This window comes from Polypterus senegalus, chromosome 12 (assembly GCF_016835505.1).
Source record: "Polypterus senegalus isolate Bchr_013 chromosome 12, ASM1683550v1, whole genome shotgun sequence".
Classification (NCBI taxonomy): Eukaryota; Metazoa; Chordata; class Cladistia; order Polypteriformes; family Polypteridae; genus Polypterus; species Polypterus senegalus.
The window spans coordinates 69,341,551-69,364,727 of NC_053165.1; the positions used below are offsets into that span (position 1 = coordinate 69,341,551).

General features: G+C 35.9%; 1 protein-coding gene across 4 annotated transcripts in view; it reads right to left on the minus strand.

Annotated features, from left to right (window-relative positions):
* The window catches only part of cabin1 (calcineurin binding protein 1), a 120,793-nt gene that overhangs the window by 55,664 nt on the left and 41,952 nt on the right, over positions 1–23,177 (minus strand). For all 4 annotated transcript variants that reach the window (XM_039772098.1, XM_039772099.1, XM_039772096.1 and 1 more), the window contains 3 exons: positions 17,688–17,867; positions 15,229–15,617; positions 5,900–6,013 (listed from right to left, as the gene is read on the minus strand). In XM_039772098.1, coding sequence (XP_039628032.1) covers positions 5,900–6,013; positions 15,229–15,617; positions 17,688–17,867 — 683 coding nt within the window. The remainder of the gene's footprint in view (positions 1–5,899; positions 6,014–15,228; positions 15,618–17,687; positions 17,868–23,177) is intronic.

Below are 23,177 nucleotides of genomic sequence, written 5' to 3' on the forward strand. Positions count from 1 at the left end.
TAGAAATATCATATAAGAAGACTGTGTTTTCTTTTGTTGTTTTTTTTTTACATGCTCCATCTTTCATCAATGTCATTCCTACTCTTTTTATTCCTTTCATTCAGCTATATTTTTCCAATAGATTAAATAACATGTCTCCTATTGTTTTCATAATTGATTGTTTACAGTTAAATTACTGGATGAGTGATAACTACTTTTGTTTAAAAACTAGTGGAAAAAACGAGATTCTAGTAATTGGCAGGCCCGAACATTGATTTTTCTCAATTAGTTGTCAACTCAGGCATTGTGTTTTACACCAGCCTCTCTTGTCTGAAGCACATTACTGAGCTATCCAAAACTTGCTTTTTCCAGCTGAAATATAGAATCATTAGAATCTTTTTCTTAATATGCATCAGTTTTCAGTTAAGTTTACAAAAAACTGAAACCATGTTGATTAGTTTACAGGTTTAAAAAAAAACCCTTATAATTCTGCATCTCTTCCTAGCTTTGTATTGTGGCATTTGTTTTCACTGGTAATGACCAATCACTGCCCATGGAATGTGCCATCTAAAGTTTTTGTTTTATATCTTTTAATGTCATGTTCTTCTGTTAATGGGATTTTATTATCACATGATTTTGCCATGTCCAACTATTTATATGTGTATTTTTTTAGGCAAATGTTAATAAATCCTGTAATTCATTGTTATTGTATTATAGTTGCAAATGGCTTTGTCTTCTGCAGCTCTTAGCCAGGTTAGAACTGCAGGTGAACAACACAAATTGGCAGACTAATACCTACTTGCTTCCCAGAATACTTCCTGGCAGAGACTTTGTGCACACGTTTGTGGTCAGTCATTTCAGATGCCATGCATTTGATGCTGCTGGGATGCACTCTAGCCACAGCAGCCATAAACTGGCTTCACAAATGCAATGATGAACGATTCCCACATTGCAAAGCCAATCTGGTAGGCATAAAATATATAGCAGGTGCAAATGTAGCACACAATGTAAAATACATTAAGTAGAATCATTCTCAAGTGAGAATAACAGGGGGCTCAAATGACAGCAATATTAAACCTAGAAAACTGTATATAAAATTAGCTATATGAATAAACTAAACATATTCCTCTGATTCCTTAGTACTGAGCAAGCTAGGTTTTATGTAGTATACAGTCAGAAGAAGTGAAATATATACCCATTCATTTTTTGAACTCATCTATTCGAACACAGGGTCATAAGGTGCCAGTTAACTGCAAGGCACACTCACTCACACACCTAATTTAGAGTTACCGTTGAAAAGAACATGTAGAGAGAGAGACAGAGAGAGAGCGAGAGCGAGCTCAATTTCCAAATGCTGATCTCTTTACATTAAATTATAAAAATATTCCAACACTTAAAAGCCTCAAATGGAAACACTGTAGTAACATGAGCACTGAAATAAACAGCAAAGTGTACAAAACCACCTGCTTTGTTTAAGTTCGTATTTTTTTTTTTTTTAATAAAACTAGAACAGGAAACACAAGTTTGCTACATTTGCTAAGCAATGCGCAACCAAAACCGCAAAGAAGCAGACACTCTAAATTTTAAACAGCAGACACTGTTAAACTACTCATACAGCGTGCCGTCCCCTTAATCTAACAGTCCTCATCATCCACATTTTGCTTCATACATGTTTTAAGACATGGGTGGGGACTTACAGATCCTGCATGTTTTTTCACATTTTCCTTGCTCACATTCACTTGATGTGGTTAATTAAAATGGTTTATTACATTATATTTTCAACAGAAATTGGGAATGAAAGTTGCTGTGTCAGTTTGTAGAGCTTCCAGTTAACTCTTAACAAAAGGAATGAAGGCAGGGGCAAACAAAGCAGCCTTTTAGACAAAAATACAAACAGAATCTGAGCACATACCTTCAGATTGAATTATTCAGAGGTGTTGAGGTAGTTTCAAATACAAAATTATACATGTAGGCAAGACAACTAGCAACTTCCATTTTTGCCCACTAATTCTCTACATTTCTCTCTTTGATTTTTTTTGCCTTTCAAATCTTTGTAGTACACATTGGCAGTCATTTGATAGATAGATAGATACTTTATTAATCCCAAGGGGAAATTCACATAATCCAGCAGCAGCATCCTGATACAAAGAAACAATATTAAATTAAATAGTAATAAAAATGAAAAAAAATTAAAATAAAATTAATGTTAGCATTTACTCCCCCGGGTGGAATTGAATAGTCGTATAGTGTGACGGAGGAACGATCTCCTCAGTCTGTCAGTGGAGCAGGACGGTGACAAAAGTGTGTCACTGAAGCGCTACTCCTCTGTCTGGAGATGACACTGTTAAGTGGATGCAGTGAATTCACCATGATTGACAGGAGTTTGCTTAGTGCCCGTCTCTCTGCCACAGATGTTAAACTGTCCAACTTTAATCCTACAATAGAGCCTGCCTTCTTAACAATTTGCAGGCATTCTTTCAAATTAGGCATATTCCTGAGCAATACTGCAATACCTTACATATACAGCTCTTCTCTACAATCTATAATAGTCTACCTAAAGAAACTTTAAAAGTAACTATGCGACTGATCTGAACTTTGTTTCAGGTATGAAAAATGATAATAAAAGCATCACCCTTTTTACCATCATTGAAGTTAATTCTGGTAATGTACAACATTAATTAACTAGACAGTCAAAAGAGGATCAGTTGTAAAAGTAGCATTGGTGGCACTTTAAAATGCATCCAATATCCATTAATCCTAGGTATTTTGTGGTGCAACTCAAACATGAAAGAATGGTGTAGGTCAAAAATCATAGACGCAAGAACGACAATTTTGAGGAAGACAAATGTCATCCCTGTACAGAATAGACTAGTTTTAGGAATAGGTTTATAAGGGTGACAAAATTTGCTAGACAGTCAGTTAAAAACATGACTTTTTAACTTCACATTTTTTTTTAGTGTTATTAAGAAATTGACTCCAAAAATAAAGATAGATCTAACTTTGTAAAGATTCCACACTAACATAATTTAGGATTTCTGATGTTTACTGACTAGGTTTTTAATATGAAATCAAAATATTGCATGCAAATAGAAATAAAGGAATTTGTAATAACTTCTTTAAAAAATGCTATGGGTAGTTAAATCTACACAAAAGGTACAAATGCCTAGCAGATATAAAAATAAAATCGCTAGTTCAGCATGGCTTCAACGTCCAACACAGCATACATTCAGAGATACCTCTTTTGCAAAGTTCGATTATAAAGAGCTGTTATGCGAGTATTTTTGGCCTTCCTTTAAGCTTCAGAAAATATGGCTATTGTCCTCTGACCTATCTAATTATCATCTAGCACACATTAGATCTTTACTGATCATCACACTTTTCTCAGAAAACTATTATAGAGACTACTATAACAGAAAATCTCAGGAGAGCAACAGTTTCTGAGACGCTGAAACCCCATGTCTCACACCAACAATCATATCATGGTCAAAGAAACTGTCATTACTTTTGTTAATGAACAGGTGGAATTAATAAAGTGACCACTTAGTATGAATAAGTGTTTAAATAAATCATCTTGACTTTACTTGTGTCAGGAAAGAACAAATGCTAAGAAAGACTTTCTCCGAAGCATGACTATGAATTGGGTTTTAGAATATTATATTGGCATTTATAATATTCTGGTTCATCATAGAGTGTGTAGTCTGTAGTCATTCATTTGAAGCTATGCACCTCAATTACTGGACTAACTTTAGAATGACTATTCTTTCCACATCTGCTAACTGTGTTGTCCCTTAAGAGTAAAACCTGTGAACAGCCTTTTTTAAAATAAAACAATAATAACTAAAACAATCTTTAAGTCATATAAAATGAAGATAAAACAGAATATGTGAATAAACAACTGACAAGAAAGACTTGCTCAGATTAAGTGATTTTTACGTAATTGTTTGATTATAAGCCTGGGTTGGCCAGGATTTACGAGACATGCATTGTGCGTCTGTTATACAGCATGTCTGCACTTTTTCCAGGCAACAAAAATGTTTAGGGCCTCATTTTAAAAAGTGGGTCAGCTAACGCACAATGATAATTCAGCACATATCAAATGCTGGTGGTGGAGTAGGGGGAGGATTGTACATTACCACAGAAAAAGTAACTCCCATGCAGTTCCTCCTGTACAGAGTGAAGTAAGCAGGTTTTCAGCAATTGAAAATTACCAACAGGTTCATTAAATATGAAGGCTATTCTAATTACATCATTTATATATTCTGTAAAAACAGCTGCTCACCTGTAAGGTAGCATTGCATTAACTTTAAACAGAGTCCTTTGTTACAGTCTGATCAAATGCAAACATTTCAGTGGAACATGTGAGAAATAAACTGAGAGTCTGTTGCTTGAGAAAAGGCTTTCACATTTGCATTAGTTGACTGTAAGATGGAGACACTTCCACTGCTACTGATGGACTAGATAAAGAACATGCTCACTAGAACGCCAAAACGCAGTAAAAGAAATGGTTTGTTATGAATGATTAAATTAGCAAAGCAAAATTTTTAAACTCTGATGTCACCATGTTCACAATTCTAATATTAACATCTCCAAAAATGTCAATGGTCTCATAGGCAGCAATATTTTTCAACAACTATGTTGGCATTAGTTTCCTATTATTCATTTATTATCTGGAAAATATGGACTATAAATCTAAAATTCATGGTCCAACAATATATGTTGACTTAAATATACCAATCTGTTGAAAAAAATGTTTTTTTGATTGGTGAAACACTAAAAAAAGTCCAATTCTTAGATTTCATTAAACCGCAGCCACTGCTAGCATACAGTATCATATAGTGTCATACATTATACAAATTCCCTAGTTACAGGTATATATTTAATATTAAACAAGCATAACTCAAACTTTCAACAAGAATTATTTTGATGTCAGCAAGTAATCAGCACCTAGCAGCTGTTTTTTGTTTTTTAAAGAGTCGAAAACACAGCATATAATGAAGTCGTTACTGCTCTTATTTATTTTTCTGAATACTATCAGAAGTGACTATCCTGCTTTATGCATGAGGTGTTTCTCACAATAAGAGCCATCCCTGGGATGAACTGCTCTGTTCTCCTGTCCTATAATCGCTACAGGAAAGTATTTCCACTAACACAGAATTTCACAATTACCTGCGAAGGTGATGGTGATGTTTATTCATTCTTTGTCTCACGTACAAGGTGACTGAGCTGCTATTTGTACTTAAGTAAATTTACTATTGAGTAAGCTTAGTTAAAGAAAGTAGAAAAATAAAAACATTCACAGTCCATTTATTTAAGTCATTAGGACAGATTTACATACTATAGAATTATAAATTTAAATAAAAAAAAAAAATTAGTAAATTAAAAAAAAAAAACACCTTTATGATCCTTGAAGTATTACACTTTGAAAATAACTATTTCAGCTTTAAGAAGTGAATCTCTATAACTGAAAGGTTTTTTTTTTGGTAAACAAAACATCAAAGTGTATAAAAGAGAAGGTCAAAAAGACAGTGTTCACTAATGTATTTCAACATAGCAAAGCAAGTAATTACCACCAGCCACTCTTTTCAACTATCTTTAAGCATGAATAATTAACTAACATATTCAGTCATTGAAGATTTTAGATTATTATGTCACCCCCTGAAAGCAAACTATCTGAAGGGGAAGAAATTGATAACCGTTAGGCAGATTAATTCCACAAGAGGTCCCTGTAGCAGAATTTATCAAAAGAGGATATTCCTCCTCACAGCACTGATGGTCCAATAATTTAAATTTACACTTTGACCTCCCAACTAAATAAGAAAGGCAGGGAGAAAACTACCTGTCTCGTCCACCTCTACAAATTTTATGCACACCATCACCAACCCTTAAAATATGAGGTAAAGTCTTATCAATGGAAACTTACATTGAACAAATTAGTCTTATTTCTTTCACAGAAAAGTCCTTGTGCAGGCATGTGCTTCAGTTGTTGCCATGGGACACTGCTTCCTAGCAACACGTCTCGGGCCCAATGAAGGTTCTGTCAAAAAGGGGGGGGAAAAATAAATAAATAAAGTGAGCAGACAGAGAGTGTGCCTGGAGAGACACCCACATTATTAGAAACAGGTGGGGGGATGGAAGAGACAAGAGGAGCCGTTCATCATTTGCAACCTGATCTTGGTTAAAGCCACAGCACCTCCAAAGGCAAACAAAGAATAGGCTGCCAGCCGTGCACAAAGGCAAGATGCACTGGAGAAAAAGATTCTACTAACTAGGTTTAACACCTTTGGCATTGCTAGAAGCAATACCATATACTAACAGGATATGTGTTGGAAACCTATTTTGCAATTTTAGCCATTACTGTGTCCTGTTTAAATTGTTTTTCTAAAGAGAAGAATGTACAAAACAGACATTACTCATTCTTCTTCACCTGAATTTGTTAACTTAAACATCATGACTAATGTAAAACAAGAAGACACAACTGGGTCTCTAAAAATAAACAGTACAAAAAGAACAAAAGACAGCTGCAAGCGATGTAATTTCTTTATTGCTAAATAATTATTAAAACCACCTGGTTTACAATAATCTTCCACAGTTATCATGGCGTATATCAAGCACCATATTTAGGACCATAAAACAGTCCTAGTGTCAAATTCCTTTATGAAAACGTAATCATAAAAAGTAAAAATAAAATAATAATAATTTAGACAAATGAAGAAGAAAGTCGAAAAACAAGTCAAATCAACCAGTAAATCCCAAGAAACACCACTAATGTCTAGTCACCCCCAAACCCCTGCTTAAGCTTGCAAAAAAAAAAATAAATAAATTGAAGGATTACATAAAAAGGAATCCTGAGATCATCATCAGAGGAAATAAAGTGAAAGAAAATAAAAGTCCATGAGGAGAAAAATCTGGAGCAAGAGGGGAAGGTTAATCAACAAGACAGAGGGCAGAAACTGGTGAATGAAGGTATAGATAGGAAGGGCACTCCCAGAACATACCGATAAATGTTTGGCAGATTGTGTAGTACTTGGCCAGTTGGATAGTGTAACGTTTGCATGGAGTAAGATAAAAATGATGCATATATTTGAAATGAATACGGTAATCTTTTAAAATAGGATTCCAAGGTAATGAGGGAAGATCATGCTGCCAAACTGAAGCAAATGGTAAGGGTGTGGCACAGGGTTTAGGGTAACCGTGAGTTAATAGAAAAACTTAAGTAGAAGGATGAGAGGCACGAGAGGAAGATAGCAAAACCGTCCACACGTCCTGAAAACAGATCTGAGGGAATATCACCTCTAGAATTTACAAGCAGGAACATTCCAAAAGATATACTGCATTCCTTTGATTTATTTATTTAATTACGCTTATTCACCATACGAAGTGTTAACACAAGAAGGAATTGAATAAAACAAAATGATCTGTTATGCTCAGCTTTCTTTCCCCGGTTTGTCTAATGTTAAGCCTAAAAAGATATTTAATCAAACAACATAAACTAAAGAATGGCAAGATTAAAATAAAACAATTTTCCTTACAGTTTTGCTAGACTGTGCAATCCACCATACATTCACACTGTTATACAGTTAGCCTATACAACATTTCCTCATTATATATATATACATATATAAATAAAAAAGAGACTGAAATTCTTGAGTGCTACTGTGATGCCAAAATTGTACTGCCAACATTTTGTCTTTGCTTAGAATAGCAATAATGGATTTCCACAAGTCTGTTTAGAGAAGAAGTTCTATCTCAGCACACAAATTCTCTGCCAGGTAAACAAGATGGTTCTCCCGTCTACTTTCCCAGCAAAAATTCATCTCCTACTTGTTCTTGTGCTTTTGAACTAGTTAGATTGCTTATGCCAAGTTTATCCCAGGCAGCTACAAATGCCAAGTTTAGGATTACCAGATGTGCCTAATGATCTCCCATCTGGAATCTTAAGTCTTAAAAATATTAAACATGGAGCCCACAAGAGGAAATGTAAAATCACTGATCAAACAAGGCCTCATTGCCAGCTGTCAAAAATAAACAGTGCCATCTTGTTCACTGGCATTGCAAATGAACAATCGCCTTCTATTCAGTTTCTGTACAATGTCACTCCAGGTTTCTGTCAGCTTTGAGCCCCTGTAGATACAACAATAATATACTGTATATCACGATAAAACCACTGTGGATCATAGATATATGACTAACGATGGCTTGTCACCACTTTGGTGACAGTATGTTAAGACCTACTGGCAAAGATGTGAAATTATACTGGCAGTTGTCATTTTGCACTTCTCGGTAACAAATCAGTAAAAACAACAGAATTTTGTTAAATTACTTGAAATTTTTAAATGCGGTCAGGTTGTACCTTTTAAAGAACTGTGGGTTGTACATGTTATAAAGAATGTTGCAATTTATCCATTAAAGAATACATTGAACAAGCTGTAAGTATATTGAACAAATAAGTGATTCAAGCACAGCTGATAAATGTACAGGATTCAAGGTACCTGAAATACAGTTTTTAGACTGTTATGGTGCTGCCATATGTAGTTTGTTTCATAACTAATCTGTGTTATTCTGGATACATTATGAAACTCTGGGTAACAACAGTATAGTAATTAATGTGCATTAATTGAGAACAAAATAAGGGAGTTTTTCTAAATGTATATTTAAAAAAGTAGCAAGTTTGAATTCTCAGAAATATTAGCAATGTACCTGCAATGGCTATGCATTTTCCTTTTAGAAATCAATTTGTTCTGAAACACTAGCAAAAAACACAAATTGTGGCAATCTTGGTGCAACAGTACAAATAACAGATTAATGTCCTTCTGACATCTACAAAGCATTGCCAAGCAGACTATTAAGCTTCTTTTCTTCACAAAAAGTAAATATATTAATGTTAGGTTCAACCCATATTATATTATACTGTAGCACAGGGAACTATTTTACTTATTATCTCTATCAACATATTTATTAACCTCTAAACATTCTCAATGTTTATACTTTCCATGAAAAGTAAACATAGCTATAGACCAATATAACACTAAAGCATCTGATATGCAAAAATTAAGATAAGAAGTGGTTCGGAAATTAACAAAAATCCAGACTCTGAGAAACAAAAGTAAGGTGAAACTGTACTGGAAAAGACAATCAATTATAAATTGAAGATGACCCTTAGTAACATGTGTAAACATGATTTATAATATGAAAGATACAATCTAAAAACAAGTGAGGCCTAATATTTTATTGATTGTATTTCATTATGACTGAGTAAAGTGTGTTAGAAATAAATGGATTACAATGATTAATTTCACTCACTATATTTTGCAGTTGTTTACACACTTGCAAAGCCTGAATGATTCAGTGTGTATTATTGTGAGTGAGTGAGTGTGAGAATATTAGAGTGCATGTGCAACAGTGATCTGGAATGAACTGGCACTATGTCTTGGGAGTTTCCTTGCAATCCTGACATGGACTAGGTGGGTTTTAACTAGTATATACGGTGTTGTGTTTCTTACTGTTTTCGTAAGTATTAGTAATTTAATTATATGTATTACATGATATACGAAGTCTTAGTAACCAAATTACAAAAGATTCTTGTGAACTTTATAATACAAATCAAAAATCTGATTAAATTTACAATGTGAAAAAATGTACTCACTCTTGTATCAGTGATCAATGTTTTTGTCTATATTTGGTGGCAAATGTAAAGAACTGTGTTGACCAATTATAAATAAAGCTAGACATTGCTCCCTTTCTTTATGTTGGATGTCCTGGAAATCAGCGGTTAGCATTTTATTTCCATCTATGACAAAGCATGAAACTACTGTATCTGAACACTGATGGAAGGATGACAGGATTAAGCCACCTATTAAATAATTTTCAATTATGACAAGCACTGTTCAATGTAAATCCTCTCTTCTTTTAAAAAATTCTTTTCTGTATTTGTGACACTTAGAAACAATCTTATGTCAATCATACACGATGAAAAAGAAAATAATAATCTTTGTTTCTATAATCATACATTTGGCAAACCAATTATTATTCAAATTTACAGTTTTGCTGTCATAATCAAAGTAGCATGCATTTATTCTGGTGTAAAAAATGTTTTTGAAAATGTTAGGAATAATGAAAAGATAATCCGATAGGTTCAATATGAGGGTGACAGGGCAGATCCAAGCAACTATAGGCCAGTAAGCTTAACAAGCATCACAGGAAAATTAATGGAAGGAATTATTAAGGATAAGATTGAGCAACACATGGCAAGGACAGGAGTTATTCTGAACAGTCAGCATGGGTTCAGAAGAGGGAGGTCGTGTTTTACTAACATGTTGGAATTCTATGAGGAGGCAACAAAAGGATACGATCAAAGTGGAGCTTATGATATTATTTATCTGGACTTTCAGAAAGCATTTGATAAGGTGCCACATGAGAGGTTGGGAATCAAGTTAAAAGAAGTAGGAGTTCAGGGTGATGTTTTTAGATGGGTGCAGAATTGGCTCAAACACAGGAAGCAGAGGGTGATGGTGCGAGGAACCTCATCAGAACTGGCCAATGTTATGAGTGGTGTTCCACAGGGGTCAGTGCTAGGGCCGCTGCTATTTTTAATATATATAAATGATTTAGATATTAATATAAGTAACAGTTTGCAGATGATACCAAGATAGGTGGATTAGCGGATAATTTGGAATCCATTATATCATTACAGAAGGACTTGGATAGCATACAGGCTTGGGCAGATTTGTGGCAGGTGAAATTTAATGTCAGTAAATGTAAAGTATTACACATAGGAAGTAAAAATATTAGGTTTGAATACACAATGGGCGGTCGGAAAATCGAGAGTACACCTTATGAGAAGGATTTAGGAGTCATAGTGGACTCCAAGCTATCAACTTCCCAACAGTGTTCAGAAGCCATTAAGAAGGCTAACAGAATGTCAAGTTATATAGCACGATCTGTGGAGTACAAGTCACAGGAGGTTCTGCACAACCTTTATAACGCACTGGTGAGGCCTCATCTTGAGTACTGAGTGCAGTTTTGGTCTCCAGGCTACAAAAAGGACATAGCAGCACTAGAAAAGGTCCAGAGAAGAGCGACTAGGCTGATTCCAGGTCTACAGGGGTTGAATTATGAGGAAAGATTAAAAGAGCTGAGCCTTTACAGTTTAAGCAAAAGAAGATTAAGAGGTGACATGATTGAAGTGTTTAAAATTATGAAGGGAATTAGTACAGTGGATCGAGACTTGTATTTTAAAATGAGCTCATCAAGAACACGGGGACACAGTTGGAAACTTGTTAAGGGGAAATTTCGCACAAACATTAGGAAGTTTTTCTTTACACAAAGAACGATAGACACTTGGAATAAGCTACCAAGTAGTGTGGTAGACAGTAAGACGTTAGGGACTTTCAAAACTCGACTTGATGTTTTCTTAGAGGAAACAAGTGGATAGGACTGGCGAGCTTTGTAGGGCTGAATGGCCTGTTCTCGTCTAGATTGTTCTAATGTTCTAATATCAAGGAAAATATTAATGCAAATTTCCAGTCACTTTATAAGGTTTATGCTTTTGAGAATATTTAACAATGCTAAATTGAGTTACTCTGCATAAATTTACGTTAACAAATAAATATAAAATTGTAGGATAATAATTTCCTAAAAAGCAATGTACTGCACCATACACATTGATAAAGACAACAAATTGTAGTCAGATACAAAAATAATAATGTACTGTAAATGTCAAATTGATGCTAAGATTAAAAAAGTCTGAATAAAAAAAATGCAACTACATATACATTTATATGAACAGCTTTATGGGGCTTGAGGCGGATCATCCAATTAGCTGTGAACCACCCAGTCTCACTGAGATTGCACAGGTGGTGAACCAGCTGAGGGGGGGAAGGCTGCAGAAATCCGTGGTATTCAGGGTGAACTTCTCCAGGCTGGTGGTAAGGCTGTCTTCCTGGCATTGCAAGCAATTTTTGCTTCCATTTGGGTGACTGGCATCATACCAACTGACTGGAAAACGAGACTTGTCGTCCCTATGTGGAAAGGGAAGGTTGATCACCTGGATTGCGCAACTACAGGAGGATAACACTGCTCTCGGTACCGGGTAAAGTCCTTGCTAGGGTCATCCTCAATAGGGTCCGTGATCACTTGCTCACCTACCAGCGACCGGAACAGTCTGGTTTTACACTTGAGAAGTCTACCATCAACCGCATCCTGGCACTGAGGGTTGTCATGAAGCACAAAAATGAATTGATTCTTTGTCAATTTTCGCATAGCACACGACTCGATCGAGCTGCCCTGAGGGACACACTGAGTGTTTCCGGGATCCCCTCAAGGTTGCTGGATGTCATGGCTGGCCTGTACACTGGTACTGTGAGTGCTGTGTTGAATGGAGCCAGGACTTCTGTGTTTTTCCCAGTTGATTTTGGGGTTTGTCAGGGGTGTGTTCTGCTCCTACTCTGTTCAATGCTTGTACGTGCTGGGTGTTGGGCAAGGTCATGGGGTCCAGTGGCTGTGGGGTAGCTATTGGTAAACAAAGATTCACGGAACTTGACTTTGCTGATGATGCTGTGATCTTCATGGAGTCAATGGAGGCTCTGATCAGGGCGCTCAAGAGACTGAGCGAAGAGTCCGAGTGTCTGGGCTTGTGAGTGTCCTGGATAAAAACCAAGATCCAGGCCTTTAATGACCTCTTGGGCACAGCCATCAGCAGTGTGTCTGTATGTGGAGAGAGTGTAAACCTTGTTGGGAGGTTTACTTACCTTGACAGTGACATTCATGTCTCTGGTGACTCTTCCTATGAAGTCAGTAGATGGATTGGGAGAGCATGGGGGGTCATGAGGTCGCTGGAAAGGGGTGTGTGGCACTCCTGATATCTATGCAAAAGGACAAAGGTCCAAGTCTTTAGAGTTTTGGTGTTTCCTGTCTTGCTATATGGTTGTGAGACATGGATGCTATCCAGTGACCTGAGACGAAGACTGAACTCCTTTGGTACTGTGTCTCTCCGGAAAATCCTTGGGTACTGCTGCTTTGACTTTGTGTCGAATGAGCAGTTGCTCATGGAGTCCCCAATGAGGCACATTACCTGCATTGTGAGGGAGTGTCAGTTTCGGCACTACGTCCATGTGGTGCGTTTCCCCGAGGGTGATCCGACTCATAAGGTCCTCATTGTTGGGGACCCACCGCGTGTCTCCCTGGGGGTTGCAAACCAGGATCCCGAGTTGTATAATCGTGTAGTGGGTGTGGCAACGCACTGTACCAGTGCATGCTACCCAACTTGACTTGACTTTATGGGTCAAATTGCATTCTTTACCAAATTCCCAAGTGAACAACATTTTTTCAAGTGCAGCATAGTATAAACATAAACATGACACTTTTCTGGACATGCACAGTGTATTTTTTAAACATACACAGACTGTAAAGAACAAAGTAAACCTTGAATGTGATACATGCAAGGATTTGAGCACCCTCACAGCTGATATATTATTCTGTAAGGCCTCAAAGCTTCACCGATTAATTCAACCTAAAAATTACACAAGATTGACACAATTTCAGGATTTAATACTCTGACCCTTCTAACCTCTGAAAATGTTACATCTTAAATATGGGCTGCTCTATGCAGGTGACAAAGAACAGTTAGAATCATCAAATGAGAAACTGGTGAAGTGAGTGCTAAGTGCTATTACTGCATATGACATACAAAATGTTTTATTTGATACCACAATACTGCGGTTTATCAAAGAAACCTATTATATGATCTAATCAAAAAAGTCAACATATGAAGAAAGTAAAGCCAGTTTTTTGGAAGTAACATTTTCTAAATCACAACCAAAGAAACGCAGTTGGGAGAAAGCAAAATATGATCCCAAATGGATCCTTAAACAGGCACAGCTAAATGCATAAAGAAATCAATAACCATATCACAAATGCTTCGCAATCTTTCAGTAAATATACATGACAGAAACAGCTGCCATAATAAACATCATTTTGGAAATAAATCTAAGTACTAAATGACTTTTAAAGACCTTCCTGAATATTTAACATTCTTAACTTATTTTCTACATTATAAATTTCCTAAGATTATATTGTGGATAGTAACAATATTCTGAACTTTTGTCAAAGTCCTAACTTACCCTAAGACCCATAATCACATTAATGGTGAATTGGCCTTAAAATAAAATTTATTCTAATTATTTTCAAATCCTTAAGGACTGGCCCTGAACACTTTCTTACTTGCAATGGTGATGGACAAGTTGACAGGCAAGATTAGACAGGAGTCCCCGTGGACTATGATGTTTGCTGATGATATTGGGATCTGTAGCGAGAGTAGGGAGCAAGTTGAGGAGACCCTGGAGAGGTGGACATATGCTCTACAGAGGAGAAGAATTAACATCAGTAGGAACAAGACAGAATACTTGTGTGTGAATGAGTGGGAGGTCAGTGGAATGGTGAGGATGCAAGAAGTAGAGTTGGAGAAGGTGGATGAATTTAAATACTTGGGATTAACAGTATAGAGTAATGGGAATTGTGGAAGAGCCACAGGCAGGGTGGAGTGGCTGGAGAAGAGTGTCACAAGCAATCTGTGACAGACGGATATCAGGAAGAGTGAAAGGGAAGGTCTACAGGACAGCAGTGAGACCTGCTATGTTATATGAGTTGGAGACGGTGGCACCGACCAGAAAGCAGGAGACAGAGCTGGAGTTAACAGAGTTAAAGATGCTAAGATTTGCATTGGGGGTGAGGAGGTAGAGGGTTGGCTTAGGTTGAATGTTTGGTTGACAAAGTCAGAGAGGCGAGATTGCGTTGGTTTGGGCATGTGCAGAGGAGAGATGCTAGATAGATTTGCTTTGGGTGTGATGAGGATGGACAGGATTAGAAATGAGGACATTAGAGGGTCAGCTCTGGTTGGGTGGTCTGGAGACAAAGTCAGAGAGATGAGATTGCGTTGGTTTGGACATGTGCAGAGTAGAGACGCTGGGTATGTTAGGATAAGGATGCTAAGAATAGAGCTGCCAGGCAAGAGGAAAGTCTAAGAGAAGGTTTATGGATGAGGTGAGAGAGGACATGAAGGTGATAGGTGCGACAGAGCAAGATGCAGAAGACAGGAAGAGATGGAAAAAGATGATCCGCTGTGGCTACCCCTAATGGGAGCAGCCAAAAGAAGAAGAACACTCACTATTTACATTGTTTTATTTTCATACATATTTAAACCAGAATTTACAAAAAATAATATTGCAAATACTTATTTAAAAAAATAATGCCTACCTTATGTGTTTTACTTTTTGTATAGAGGTAAGCAAGTCGATAGAGGCTCTTGTAGTGCTGTGGGAAGCGGCTGAGGCAAAGGGAGAGTGCACGAATACACATGTCAGTCAGAACCTGCTTCTGCTCTGCCCTATCAGTTGGTAGACACTGGGGTACATCACAGCTGTCATCAATCAAATCCAACTTCTTTCTGACTTCACTGCTTGGAGTTGTGGGGTTCGCAGCGGACAGCTTTGTTGGAGTCACAGGCACAGCAGGTGGTGGAGGATCAGTGGAAACCTTATGATCTGTTACTTCCACTAAACTAAGAGACATTGCATCCAACACTTCCAAAATATCAGTTTGCAATGGTGTAAGAGCAATCACTGTTGTGCATTCACTTCTTCCCTCTAGGAGAAAAAAAAAGTACTTCACTGTCCATTGAAGATGTTTAACACCAACAAGTGCAAAATGTAGTCATTCATTAGGATTACATATAGCTTTATGAAAAAGTCTAGTATAGTAAATAATAATATCTATGCAGAATAAATAAATAAATAAATAAATAAAGAGTGAAGATTCAGTTTTATTAAAAGAAGACAAATACTGCAGGGGAAGTAAAAAGGGTCTCGGCGCTGTTTAGAGGCAGCCTTCAATAAAACAACTGGCGTATGTGTAACAGATAGAATCAACTTCAAGTAGATATCACAGTCTGGATGTTAACATAAGAGCAGGTTAAACTCAACATTCAATTAAATATATAACAATTACATTCCTCACTAACTTGTCTGCTGTTTCCACTGCTGTCCATGTGTCCAGTATAGAACAAAAATTACCCTAGCTGGATAAATATCATTTATTGGACTTGTTTTGTGCATTTCAGTGTAGCAAAGTAGCAGTGCTTTTGTTCTAAAGTAAACAGATACTTAGATAGTAAATGTAACATCACCTTCTCAAACTTAGTTAATATAAGTAAGGTTCACGGAGCACTGAAGCCAGTTCCAGCCATATCAGGTTTAAGGCATATGTGTTATATGCTCTCTGAATGTTTGTGGGCCTCTCTTTTTGTACACCCCATTTCCTCTCTGTATCTAGATGCACAATGGTCAACCCATGACGCAAAATATGTTTTTGCCTAAAAATAAAGAACGACGGACATTGCATTCTGGTAATGTTTCTGTTTAATAGTATCGATAATAGAGGTAAAGTGACCAATGACATTACAGATATACATCTCAAAATACATGCAGCCTAAGAATTGTTAAGAATTGCCTCAATGCTGGTGGTGGTCGGAAGGATTGGTGGCGCCAGTGTTCGGCAGCCTCACTTCTGGCAGTGTGCCCCAGGGCAGCTGTGGCTACATAGTAGCTTATCATCACCAGCGTATGAATGTGTGTGTGAATGGGTGAATGACTATTGTGTTGTAAAGCGCCTAGGGGAGTTCTTGAACTCTAGTTAGGCGCTATAACAAATACAGGCCATTTACCATTTACCATTAAATATGCATGCTGAGATCTCAGTTACACATTCATTTTTGCAAAGGTATTTGTTTTGTGAAATAATTTGGCAAGAGACCCTACTAGTCTGGGTTACAGACAGCCAAAACTAAAATGTGTAATAAAATTATAGTATAATGCATACAACTGCTGTTATTTAACATGATGAATTTTATTAATATTATAAAGTCATATATTATTTATTGTCTCTTTATATTTTTAATGCACAGTCTTAGAATTTAGCAACTAAACATTTCACTAAATATTGTACTGTATGTATAATGGTATGTGACAAATGAAATTTGACTTACTATGAAAAACCTATTGGAAACTTTCGAGACCAAGAACTTATACTGACCAGAAATTAAAAACATAACTTAATCTAATTTTAGGTCATGAAGGACAGAAGCCTATCCTGGGAGTACAGGGCACATTGCAGGAATCAGTACTAGATGAGGTAGGGCCAATTCACACACCTAACCTGAATATGTTTAGGAGCGCATAACAAAAACTAGAGGACACAGAAAGGAACAAAGAAAAAACAAATATATGTCCAGATAAAGGAAGAAAGAGCATGCACAATCCACGCAAACAACTGCATGTGGAATTTAAACCCAGGACACTGCATCCATGATGCACTGGTGCTAACCACTGTGCTGCCATGCTGGCCAGACGAGAAAACAATAATATATTTTTAAACTACAATAATGATAAAGCATACACAAAGGATTGATTTTATTGTCTAACATTTACCTGAATATCTTAAAACAAAAATGTGTTGTTTTAATACAGTACTTGTCATGTAACAGTGGAGTATTTTATACTTACAGTATGAGTAGTACTCAAACAAAACACACAGAAAAGATGTCCAAGGACATGGATTCCAGTCCTAACTGATATAATTATTTTTTTTCTTTTGATATCAAGCTTTCTTTTCTGGCCAGCAGTGGAAACCAAGATATAAAGCATGAATTAGGCGTTTACCAAGTCTTCCTGCTCTTTCTTGGCTGTCCTTAGCTGAAGTGGCATTCTCAGAAGACGACATACTATCCTTCACAGAATGCTTCTTGTGATTGCTGTCCTGGGAACTAGTGGGGTCAGTGAAGAGGTCCTGTGTGGAGTTTGAGTCAGAGAGCATTACAGCCATGCTGTCCTGGCTCCTCTCTAATGGCACAGAGAAAACAAAAGGGAAAAATGCATGCATGTAGAAAACAGAGTGGAGTAAATCATTACTGTGTAGGAAACAGTGCCAAAAAGCAGTTCAATTAAGATTTTCAAACTGAGCTCACAGGCAACCTGAATACAGGTGTCCCAAGTTTATCATAGTCAGATGTCAGTAACATTTTATTATACAACAGTACTTTTACAGGGGAATTCATAAGGTTTTCCACGTGGTATAACCTTTTTATTAACATTCATCTGAAAACTCACAGACCACAGCACTTATGCTAAAGGAAAGCAGTTTTTAATTTAAAGTGCATCATCACAAGTCATGGATTTTGGTCAAGCAGCTTACAGTCCACACATATACAATGCCTGACTACAGTTTTCTGCATGATGTTTGCAATTATTCAAATACATTTATATGTACATCCACAAAACATTATCTATAAAGTTTTTATATTCTGATGTAAATGTGCAAGCAATTTACTTACTAAGTTATTACATTGATTCCAAAAAGAAAAAAAAAAGCCTTATGATTAAGTCGTTTCTAAAACCACTTTTTAGCAACCATAAACCTAAACTAATCACTTTCCATATTTTATTAGCCTCTTCCATTGTTTAAGGTAAATTTTGTCTCTCTCTTACAAAGCTGCATAAGTTCCTTAATGTTCTGGACATTTGTTTACACTTAGGTTCTTTTAAGGTCCTATTACTACATTTCAATGATGTCCCAAAACTACCTTTTTGCAGCTATCCAACTGTGTATTTGCTAGTGCACCTATAATCAATATTGTTGTAGGATCCAATTTTGGTTAAGCTTTAGCACTTAAATACATTTTCATATCCATGGGGCACAAAATGACTGTGAGACATCTAGGTCCTTTAAGTACAAGACAAGTCAAATGCATCACTGCTTCAATGTTTTTTCTAACAGATGTTATGAATTTCTTGTAATGACACAATATGGCTGGCTTTTGACAAAGGCAGCTTTGTAAGTAGTGGGCCAACAACTCACCACTGATCTTGGCTGGCCAGAGGACATTATTCCAGTAGTCATTTTAGGGTTGGTGAGTGCTGTTGCAATACTTTCACCTGGGAAAACAGGTATTTGTCTTGGCTGCTCCACACTTGAAAAATATCCTTCTTAGTGAATGACAGATTTGAAATAGCCTAAAACCATTCCGAAGTAATCTTTTGCAACAGTTGTTTCTCTCAAATCACTGCAGATGTCTTTTGTTCTTGGCTTTTATTTCAAGTCTTAAGCATCAAAATCAAACTACAAAATTGAGGTGGTAGCAATTCTTAATCATCTATTAATTCAATGTACTGGACCACCAACACCTGGCATAAATTACCCATAAATTACACGGAAGCAGCAAACACACAAATATTGTTTTTCTTTCTTTGTTTTTTTTTTAACTCATGGGTTCTTTATGTTGACTTACAGTACCTTTTTTCTTGAATAACAAATGACAAAGAAAAATTTTATCTGTTACTTCTCACCTTATATTACAGTTCTCTAACAGGAACAGGAATACTTTGCATACTTGAATGGGGCTACTTTACCATGTGAAACAATTGAAATGGAGAGGACCTGATTTGACTGGATAGTGGTGGAGTAGACATTATCCTTTTACAACATTTTTCCATTATTTATTTAAAAAATTATTTGAAAGATGTAATATCCTCATTCTGAAAGTTAACCAATTCAAAACGATAACTATTTTTTTCATCTGTTTCCTGAAAAAACACTTCAACTGATCAAACACTCATAATGCCTTCAGTGACTGAATACTATCAAGGGGATGAAAAGCAGATCCAAATTACTGTGGTTCACTTACTTTTCACTCTTTCCCTTAATTTCTTTTATACTACATTTTCTCTTAACATGAATAGTATTCAAGAATATTAATTTAATTTTAGAAAATTTGTTTGTTTAAAGCTGGATTATGATAAACATCACGTGAGTTTTCACACTAGAGCTATTCAAATGATGAAATATTATTAGCATATGTATTACACAGTTTGTTGTCTGCACAGTAATATGCACAGACAGCAAGTATAAGGACATAATTGTTCTGTACTAATAAATTATATCAATATATGATACTCCATTATTAAATTACAAGTTTAACTGACTTAAATAAGTTCATACAAAGAATTATTTTTAATTATACACTGCACTGAAGTTAAATAGAGTGCACTATTTTTATAGACGGCGTCTACACAAATTGCAAGACTAAGTGTTACTGGTTTAAAGCTTGTAGTTCAGACTTTCTCACTCATTTGAAGATCTAGATGGAACGTTTTGGTTATTTGGTTTTATAAACTACACACTAGAGAATATTGTATTGATTTAGTGTGTTCATATATATTACATCTGAATGCTTTAAAATCACTTGTTTTTTTTTTTTCATGGTGCCTCCTGACTCACCAGTATAAGAACATTCCCATATATTATACACTATTCGAGTTGTCTTGATGTCTAGTTATTCAAGATGTCAAGCTTTTTGAACCCCCCCCACCTCGTATTTTGGGGGCTGTAGACCCCTAATATTTAGTCATTATTGTTCCACATTGTGTGCAAGAAGAGATCCCCTTATGATAAAGAGTAAACCAATAGGAGCCTTCAGCAAAAATTATCATAAAGGTCTTGAAGCTGTGCTGCCACAGCCACCAACCCAGGGGTTCACCCTCATAGGATACGAGGGGTCAAAGTTTCTCTTTTTCACAAAACTTAAAAAGTGATTGATGTGGATGTGTAATATTGTTTCATGTCATTTCTAAGTTGCTTATCAGGAACATGTTAATATTTTTGATATTTGATTATTTACTGGTGGTCTTAACACTCTAAAGGCCACTCCAAGAAGAATAAAAATGTAAAATTTCGAACATAAGCATATGGGGTATCATTTTAGACTATTTCAAGGTCAGTGATAACGAATATGATGACGTTTTTAATTGTTGATCCTTTATTAGTGATATAACCCTCTATGGACTTCTGTCAGAAAGTGAAAAATTCCAAATATTTGTTACATTTGAGAATATTTAGACATGAAACATTAAAACTGAAACACACATTTCAATATTTTCATTGTGTCTGATTTCTTCAATACAAATACAAGACACACTTTAAGAGTGAAGAGCTTATCCATTAGGACTATATTCACCCCAACTGAACAGTAGCAAAGCTTCAGTGAAAAACAGTACCTTCAGATGTCAACCACTTTAAAAAAAATGGAGTATAATAATCATAATCTGAAATATAGGGTGATCCAGATCTAATTATGCATTTTTCATTACACTATAACTTAAGTTTATTACATAAAAAATCACCCGAAAAATCCTGGACTATTGAGAAGTGTGCGAACTGATGACATGAAGAATCGTCTTCGCGCCGAACTGGAATCGTCCCCGCATAAATCAAAGTCATCCAGACGATCTGGATCTGCATAATTAGACCCTGTACAAGTATTGTACAATTGGATTACCATATGACCCGTGGGAGATACTTCTAAAATATATTCCTATTCTGCCAACTTGCAGGGAAAACCTGGGGGTTGGTGGCAGGATTGGCACTCCAGCCACCGTAAAAAACCTCACACAGTCCCAGTGTGGTGCCAAGGTGTCACCCACTGTATGACTGCACTCGGGTCCCAATCCGGGTGGTTCATCGTGTATTATATGCAGCAACGCACTATATCAGCGCATGCTCCCAACCTCAACCTCATTATGACTCCTTACTTCTAGCTCAGGTCTCTTGACAGACAGACAGGATGACAGATTCATAAACTATGATGATGCAGACTGTCAGATAAAAAGCTGCTGTATAGAAAGTTAATTTTTGTTCAACTCACATACATCTTAGGAAAACAATTTTAAAATATATGCACAAGCAATGGGTACTAATTCAGTTTTCAGTCATCAAGCAATTACATTTTAAGTCTCATTCATTTGAAAATGAAAAGATGAAACTATGACATAATAATTGACCTTAGTAGAAATTGGTGTTTGAGACAAAAATGTTAAAACATTATATTTATGTTGGTGTGGAAAGTACGAAAATGCTTTTTGGGATGAGTAAGCCAAACATAAGAAATGTGTAATTTATATGGTCCAAACAATAAGTTTTACACATAAAATTTACACTCACAAAAGTAACTTGGTACAATAAGAAACTTATTTTCTATTAAAAAAAAATCCTGTAAGTTATACTTTCCCATATGCAACTACAAATCCAAGAAGCAGATACTGATACTCCTTAGGCACAAATAAAGTATAATCTAATCTAACTGAATCTACTAGATGAATAAAACAAATCTTGCACATTTTATAAGTAATGTTATCTCAGAATGGCAAATGAATTTTAGATGTAATGCATTTTTAAAAATCAATTATGATATACAAAATTTTCAATATAATGCCGATACTGTGGTCAGGCTTTGCAATTGCTAAAAGAGTATCTTTGTAATACATAAAATTGGATAAAACTGCATCATATTATACAGCTGACCAGACTAAGGATCAATCACAATGGAAAGATTTCTTTTTTTGTACTTTTTACATCTACAGATAAACACATAACATGCAGAGTTGAATCACTGAACATAAATAGCAAAACTCTTTACTGCCCTTCACTGATACTTTCTATAGCTTCATATCAAAATCAATAAAAAAAATTGAAACCTTGGGAAATTCAATAAAATACTCACCTGCCTCTTTTGTTCTCTTCAGTATCCAACAAACCTTTTTCTTCCTTTACAGATATTTATATATATATTTTTTTTACCTATTACTACCAATAGCAAGGTCACTATAGAGTTTTGTTGAATTTATACTGAAAGACAAAACGGAAACTATCCTGCTCAGCGCACATAAAAGTACACAAAACTGCAGGCTAATAACAAGGCCTTCATGCCAAATTTGTTGGTACCATGATAGCATGTACCCCTTCTCTGCAAACTCACAGAACCGTTTCTTAAAACACACAGGACAGAAGGTGGGATTTATAAAATGGTAACAATTTTGTCATGTCATTTTGATAGCGCTCTCAACACCCAGAAAAATTACCTACCCAGAGCTATTTACATTTACAGTATATTATGTCAACCCAGACATCTCCAAATGTCCGATTTTGTTTTCGTTGTAATATATATTTCCCCCAGACATGCACCAAATTTCTCTAGTTTTATTTATAATATCTTAATGTTGTATTCATCTAATATTTTCCATGCCTACCTAACTTCAATGTTACATAGTTTACACTAGCTCTTGGGGATCAGAGAGAAAAAAAAAAAGTCTAAAAATATT